The sequence below is a fragment of the Crocodylus porosus genome, unplaced genomic scaffold (genome assembly GCF_001723895.1).
Source record: "Crocodylus porosus isolate Cpor-Errol unplaced genomic scaffold, CroPor_comp1, whole genome shotgun sequence".
Lineage (NCBI taxonomy): Eukaryota > Metazoa > Chordata > Crocodylia > Crocodylidae > Crocodylus > Crocodylus porosus.
In genome coordinates, this window is record NW_017728931.1 from 43131022 (window position 1) to 43139332 (window position 8311).

Consider the following 8311-nt stretch of genomic DNA (forward strand, 5'->3'; position numbering starts at 1 on the left):
CTTCTACCCTACAGTAAGCAGAAGCTAAACCGGAGCAACTTACCCTTGAATGGAGTAAGTGGCTCCAGTTTAGCTTTAACTTCCTGGAAGACAGGATTTCATAGATTTCATAGACATTAGGGCTAGAAGGGACCTCAGAAGATCATCGAGTCCAGCCCCCTGCCCCAGGGGCAGGAAGTCAGCAGGGGTCATAGGATCCGAGCAACAAAAACATCCAGGTTTCTCTTGAAGGTGTTCAAAGTAGGTGCCTGAACCACCTCCGGTGGCAGGCCATTCCAGACCTTGGGGGCTCGGACAGTAGTCGACTTACAACAAAGTTGTCATACAACAGCTGTCCACCTCCTGCTCTTTTAACTCAGTATAGTTTGCTCATCAGTCCATACCCTCAGTGTCCTACAGCCCTATCCCTAAATGCATACCCTTCCATTTAGGGCACCTATACACATGCAGCAAGGCTGGTCCAATGCGCTGTAATTACATTAAATTAGATTAATCGAGTCTGCTGGAGTGTGGTAATTACTGTGCTCCAGCAGACTCCAGTGTCATGTATATCAGCATCCCTGTGCTTAAAAATGGCAGTGGGGGCACTTTAACTAAGGTACCCCCACTGCCATTTTTCAGCGAGGGGACTCTGATACACATGATGTTTCGGGCCTTTAATAAGAGTGGCTCTTGGACCCTCCCCCCACATACTCTCAGAGCACATGCATAAATGCCCTTAATGACTATAATACTAGGTTAAACCATTTATGTTGCTTTTGTTTAAGCCATGCCGACACTGCACACATCCAGAGGGCATCTCTCTGCCAGGGGCAGCCACAGTGCACAGGCTGTCACTGTGCTGATGGTGGTAGTGCGTTTAGCTGTCTCTGCAGCAGCAGCAGCTGCTATTTTTGCATCTTCCTGCCTGTTGTACCTCCTCCTGTAACCATGCCCCTCAGTTATGCTACTGCGTACATCCACTTCTAAAATCACTGGAGAAACTCTGTGCTGATATACAAGGCCAAGGTAGAAGCAGAAGACACAACTAGTGCAGGCTATACAGTGTTCAATGTAGGAACTGTCTGTGTGTTTGTACAGTGTAAAGCACAATGGGGTGCTTCTCAGTTGGGACTTCTGTCCTGAATTGTAAAGGCTAATGATACATAAGAATAAGGAATACTACCAAACTGTCAGGGAAGGAGAGTCTAAGATCTTATTTTTGCTGAAGTTATACAAAGGTTTTTATTTATCTTCTGTTTGTTATACAAAGGTTTAGTTTTACCATAGTCATAATCTGAGTAAGTATTGTAAAATCCCAAATACACCTGTTTGATTGTCACCAAGCAAAATCCTACTTGTTGCATCAACAGACACACCTATCAGAGCTTTTTTTCCATAGCAACTTTCTGGGTAAGTGGTATTTATCATACTCAACGTTGGCATAAACAAAGCATATTTCATAAGCACACACTGCAGCACAGAACTACACCTCTTCCTTGTGAAAGGCTAGACAGAGTTCAGGGAAGAAAATGAGGTACAACTGCACCAGCTTACTATGTGTGTATTGAAAGAGGCACTACACCTCTGCTCTCCATTTTTAGGACTCTGTGGGGTCTCTATTTTTTCAAGCTCTGGTTATTCCAAACTACCTTACCTGATTGTGGACAGTGTTCAGCTGGTTGTTAAAGGTCATGGTCAGGTTGGTAGATGTGCTTGGTGCCACATGGGTAATGAATGGTGTCTTGCTCTGGTTCACTGTGTCATACATATTCACTCGCCGCTTACAAATCTCCATGTTCTGGAAACAAGACTTGACGCTGTTTATTCGAAGGGTGTGAAAGAAAGAGGCAGAGAGAGAGAGGAGACACAGACCAATGAGTAATGTTAACAGGCAACCACAGCTACCTAGCATTTTGTCACTGAGAGCCAAGTAATCAAGGCAAGTCAGAACTCCCTAAACTAAAGGCAGGGTAAATTTGCACTTTATAGACTAACTAAATCAGAAATATATAGCATAAATTTCCATGAACTCAAGCTCACTCTATCAAACGCTCCCTAAACTAATCAATGCTCCCCAATCTGTTTGAATGGTCCCTTTCTCCCACATGGTCCCACAGCCACGGAGGGTCAGGCTCTTGATGACTGTATTGGAAGGGAACGAGCAAAAGTTTGAACTAAGAATGCTTGGTTCGGGATTCCTGAAGACCACATCCAGCATGAGTGCTACAATCTGAGTCATGGTCAGGCACAGCCAAAGCTGTCAGACTTTGGATGGGAGGAAAAGAAAATCCACCCGAGAAACATGAAGTCTTTTCTGATAGTCTGCAAATGAGAATGCTGGTAAGAAATCATATAATTCTTTCCTCATATGAAACTCCTCTGAAGGCTACTTTTAGTGTCTCTTCCACTTGTGAGAAGTCTTTTGCTGTGCATGACCAATGAGACATTTGACATCTAACTTGTCCCTTTCAAGAATATTGCTCCTGTAGAACTTGAAGCATTTAGCCCATTGGTCCAAGTCCAGCAAAGCACTTAAGCACATGCTTAATTTTAAGCATAAGTGAAACCATTTAAGTCAATGGGGTTACTCCCATGGCTCAAAGGGATGGTAGGATCAAGTTAAAATGCTCACTGCCCTCCTGAATCCAACTCTGAGGTTGCCTCAGAATCTGAACCAACGCATAGGGAGTGTTGGGCTCTCTACCCCATCGTCTATCCATGTCACAAAAAATCCTTGCACTTTACTTACCATATATATTTGTTTCAAAATGTTCTGAATATGGCATTGGAAATATAATGCCCTTTACCGTCAGTAAAACGCATACAAATCTTTTTTTGCTCTGCTACCTCACCTTCCTCCTGAGGTAAGTATTTTCATTATTCCTTTTTTACAATTGAGGGAACTAAAGCACACAACGTTGAGAGAGACTTATTTTGGGCAAAAACTTATATTTTTCATAAAAGCTTGATTTTACAACAGCTGAAGACCAATAACAGACATCCATAATTTTGTTCTAAAATTCAATTTAAAGGGCTATTTTTCAAAAATAATAATTTCTCACAGATGCTCAGACCTGGGTGTCTATTAAGGATTTAGACTATAAGCAAAAAATAGACAAAACAAAGATAAAACTGATTTCTTTGATTTCATAATCTAAACAGAGAGAAATTTAAAGAAGCAATGAATATTAGCATTAAACTTTTAAAATATATTTTTTTTTTAATAATCCAGGATGTTTCATATTCAGAAAAGCATCTGGAGAGGGGAAAAACTAAAACAGAAAGACTCATACATGGCATTTCAAGACGCATACAGTCAGATATAGGGAGCTAGAAGTCAGATTTGTTTTGTGGCTTCTTTGGACCTACTCCCTCAAGAGTTGGGCCTTGCAGTCATTACTCTGAACCATGCTACTATAGAAGCTGCTTCCAGAAACTATGAACTATATGTTCATTTCCTTTGTTTCCTGAAGATTATAACTCTCAGCATCCCTCAGGTCTTTGAAGTTACTATTCCCAAAAACAAGGACAATTGTGGACAAGACTTTAAATCAACCTGCCTACACCAGTTAAAGCTTGTGGTCCTGACCACAATCAAAATTTCTGATACAGAAGAAGCATGCAGTCACACACCAAGCTGGTAACATGTTCGTTATCCAGCATATCTATCCCATTTTTTTTAAACAGGTAAAATTCCCACTGAGCCCTGCCTCAGTAAAAATTTCCATCTTTGTTTTGCCTGAGCAGAGTGTAAGTAAAAACTTCAGGAGTGACATCCACTGAAATCAGTCAACTGTAATCAATGGAAAGGTTCCTTATGGCAATGGACTAAGGCCAAAGTCTCTAAAATTTTAAACAGTTGCCACACATATAAAAAGGACTGTTGCCAATAAAAAGCACATTACAGAAAATCAAAAATAGATTTGTGTGTATTATTTTCATATTTTCATAAAACACTGTAATGCTTTATTTATGAACAACTTTACATAAAAGCAGTTTGCTCCCTCTGTTTATACCGATGATCTATCTTACTATGTTTCTCCTGCATTTATTAAATCAGACTGTGTGTATATGGCCTCCTTAATTACAGACTGCTTCACAGTCTTTAAGGTATTTATTCTCACTGCACCCCTCTAAGACAGGACGATGCTAGTATGTCCATTTTACTGATGGGAAATGAGGTGCAGAGAAACAAATGGCCAGATTGCTGCTGCCTAAGGATATGCTGCTGCCTAAGGATGCAAATAGGTTTTCTGTGGGGCTTTGAGGACTAGATACTGAACTCCCATTGAAATCAACTGGAAGTAAGTATTTTTTGCTTCAGAAAATCTCTCTGCAAGCTTATCTGCATTTGTAGGAACCTCCACACCTTTAGAAAATATGGTCCTAAGTAACTTGATCAAGGTCATGTGGATGTCTATACCATAGTAGTGAACTGAACTCAGGTTTCCCTCATGCTAGGCTAGTGGGCTCTGTGGCACTGGCCTTAGTGTAAATGAGAGTCAGGCCCTAGTGAACCACGTTTCATAACATTGCTGGGATGCCATTCAACAGATGTAGAAACTACTTCAAGTGATTTGCTCAAGACTGCATTGGCAGTCTGCGTATAGAGCTAGGAATTGAACTCAAATTTCTTGTTACCAGCTCTTTACTTTAAAACTGCGGTCTCAGCAAGCCGGTAACAAACAGGTATCAGGGGCCATAAACAAAATATCCTCTCCAGCTAGTTAAAATGGTGAAAGCCTCTGAGCCAGGGCTCTAAGCAGGATGCAGGTAGATAGGAGAGGGGAGGCTTCCACTATGGATCAGGTTGAGAACCACTGCAATAGCTATGGAAGACTCTGCTTCCTTTTCCACATGCACTGATTCATAGATCCAGTATTAACTGGACATATTTTTTCTGCATTTTAGTCTGGATGGATGCGATTATTGAATATTATAATACACATAGTGTGTTCTGCAGTAGTTTGGAATGCCATGTAACTGCAACAAGTTTCTTATCTGTGCTAGATTTAGCACTTTTAAAAACAAAAATAATATCTTTACACCTAAACTTCTAAATGCTGTTACTAGGCCCTTGTATCTACCTAGCCACAACCCAGTGCCCACCCATATCCTGTAGGTTTTTTTTTTCCCTCCAATACCCCAAACAAGATAGAAAACAGGAAGCATACTGTGTGCTGTGGGGAAAATCAAGCAAATGCGTCATGGTGACAAAGGGGTGGTTCAGAGTTTCAATCGGTGTTATTCTTTTATCTGCATCTATAGTCAACATCTTCTTTAACAGATCTATAAACTCGCGCCGGTCTGCCTTTTCCACCAACATATCACTTCCTTCCAAATCTGTTGTCATATTCACCTGGAAGAGAAAGGACAATCACAACAATTAAAAGAAAAAGTAGATGGTCAGGTCTCCAACAGATCACATCCTTTCCTGGCTGAAACATCTTTACAGCATGTTACCATCTCTAGTGGGGTAGCGCCTAAGATCACACGGAAGACTGAGGTGGCCAGTCATTGTCATCTGGCTAGTGCAAGCCAAGTCTCTAGACAGGCAGTTATGTATTTAGCTCATTTGGGTCAATGGATAATGAAGCTCTTAGTTACCCTTCAATGAAAATGAACAGCTTCTGTGTAGTAACAGACAAGCTCTGACAATCATTATGTATCATATAAAGCACTATACAATTAGACTACTTAATTATGTGTCCCATGACACAAAAAAGGAGATATCAGCAATGTTTCCTATAAACCTACTAGTGCTGGGAAGAAACTTCATTTCATCTGATCAATTTATTCAAGTCTTTCCTAATCCCAGCCCTCCATTTCTGTGGATTAAAAATACCATGGGTAGTTTTTTGTTGGTGTTAACTTAAACAGACCCTGACCAAATCCACTATCAAAACAGGAAAATAATAGTATTAAGCAGCAGCAGCAACAGCACTTTTCTTCCACAGAAAGCAAATGCTTCACAAAGTGGGTACACATTATAATTATCCCCATTCCACAAGCTGGGAAAATGAGACATAGAAAAGTTAAGCAACTAATCCAAGGTCACACAGAAAGTCAGTGGCAGAAACCAGAACAGAATTTAAACCTTTTGAAGCTCAGCCCTGTGACCTTGCCTCATAATGACAGTGCCACCTTATATCTCTTTCACCATTAACCCTGACCCTGTGTGCACAGCCCCATAGCAGAACATGAAAATTGGGAGCCACCTGGACAGGTATAATCTTGGTTTTTCTCAGGGGTTTCTCCTTTGTTTGCCTTGCCCAGAAGCACGTGAAGCATTCTTGCTAGTTTTTCACCAACATTTTTACCTGTGCCATATCATCCAAACAGTTGAAAATGTACTTCCTTGCTTCCTTTGACTTAATCCCCGTCTCTGCCTCATGATCATCTGGTGTCTGCTCGAGACAGGAAAAAGCTGTTTAGCAGAGCTGTCCCATATTTAAGTCCAAGTGATGTGCCAGCCCAAACCGTGCACCCCTTTAGAGAATGTTCCATATCTCTTGCCTGACTGTGTAACACAAATAGCCCCCCTCTACATGTTACACTATCGTGCAATTACCTGATTAATTGCGCAATTGCCTTAAAACCAGCTACACATGCGAAGTAAGTATCACGCCATAAAAAGCTCCAACCAGCTATAAAGTTAGTCCTTGAAAATGTGTACTAACCTTCTAGCTGGTTCCTATTGAGCTTTAGTTTGTAGCAGGGTCTCCCCTATCGCTGGAATCCCCACCAGCAGCCACAGGGCTGCATTATACTTAGCATGAAACCCCTGGGTCAGGGAGATGGTGTAGGTTTCATGCACCCCGAGCCTGGGAAGCCACAGCTGCCACAATCCCACAGACCTCGGGGTTTCACACACCCCTGAGCCTGGGAGTCTGCAGTAAACACAATCCCCCCAGGCTTGGGGGTTTCACACCCCACACCACACCAAGTGTGAGAGATTGTGGCTGCTGCAGTCCCCCATGGCTGGGTGTGCATAGGATACTGGAGCTGGGAGCCTTTCAGCTGAGGGGGCTTCCACCTGTCACATGGTGGTGCAAGGGGAGCCCAAGATCAGGTCCCCCCTGCATCAGCAATAAGGTGCAATGGGAACTAATACATGATCCCACTATTGTGCTTCCCACCATGCACGTGTGGCATGGCAAGAGATGCAATTGTGTGGATTGCACATTAGATCCTATCACACCTTTACCTGCACATGTAAAGGAGGCCAATGTCTGGTATACTTATATAGCTCATCTCATGTCCAAGTGTCCCAGAATGCTTTCTCTCCTCCACTACAGGCCTTATATCCCTATGGTGCCTTACTGAACCCTTCTCCATTTTTGCTTTTCCTTACTGAACCCTTTCCCATATGTAAGACCTATACAACATCCTGTCAGCCAGGAAATTAAACAGGAGTCTCCTCAGAGCCCAAAGACCCCATTCTTTGTTAAGACAAAGGATTCAGTGTTGAGAAAACCAGACACTGATTGGCTAAGGAGTTAGCTAAAAGGAGCTTAAGATGGGTTACTTTGAAATGTGAGTTATCTAACTGCACAGCAATTATGCAGAGATTGGTCTTGGAACTCATCCTGCTTAACATTTTCATTAGAGAGTTTGGTGCAAGAACTAGATGTCTTTATGAAATGTGTAGACAGTAGTACGATGGAAGGCATTGCTGATACAGAGAAGGACTAGACGATTATACAATAATAAATAGGAGTTGGAGCTGGAGTACTGCATCCAATTCTGGGTTCCACACTTTGCATCAGGCTCCACTCCCATGCATCAGGAACTGGGAGAACATCAGTTCACCAGGGCACCCCAAGGAAAGACAAGGTCTAATGGTCACAAATTGCTGGAATCCCACTTTAGACTGGACATAAGGAAAAACTTCTTTACTGTCTGAGTCTCCAGAGTCTAGACTCCCCCCCAAAAGTGGTGCAAGCACTACACAGAGGACATAGTCTTTTTGGACTTTAGGAAGGCCTTTGACACTGTCTCTCAACCCATCCTCATTAAAAAATTAGGCAACTGGTGTCAACTGGGGGGATGTGGGCACGCCAGAAGGAAGGAATAAGCTACAATCAGACCTAGACAAGTTACAGAGGTGGGCAGATGAGAATAGGATGGGTTTCAATATGGACAAGTGCAACGTGTTGCACCTGGGGAGGAAGAACCAGCAGCATACCTACAGGCTGGGGAACTCCCTTCTCGTCAGTGCAGAGACAGAAAAGGAGTCATCATTGATGCCAAAATGAACAAGGGCCGCCAATGTGGGGACGCAGTCAGGAAGGCTAACCGCACCTTGTCATGCATCCACAGATGCATC

At 42.5% G+C, this 8311-nt stretch overlaps 1 protein-coding gene across 3 annotated transcripts in view; it reads right to left on the minus strand.

Annotated features, from left to right (window-relative positions):
• The window catches only part of HIPK2 (homeodomain interacting protein kinase 2), a 138976-nt gene that overhangs the window by 41571 nt on the left and 89094 nt on the right, over nt 1–8311 (minus strand). For all 3 annotated transcript variants that reach the window (XM_019544723.1, XM_019544722.1, XM_019544724.1), the window contains exons 4-6: nt 6303–6389; nt 5157–5341; nt 1637–1799 (exon numbers count right to left, since the gene is read on the minus strand). In XM_019544723.1, coding sequence (XP_019400268.1) covers nt 1637–1799; nt 5157–5341; nt 6303–6389 — 435 coding nt within the window. The remainder of the gene's footprint in view (nt 1–1636; nt 1800–5156; nt 5342–6302; nt 6390–8311) is intronic.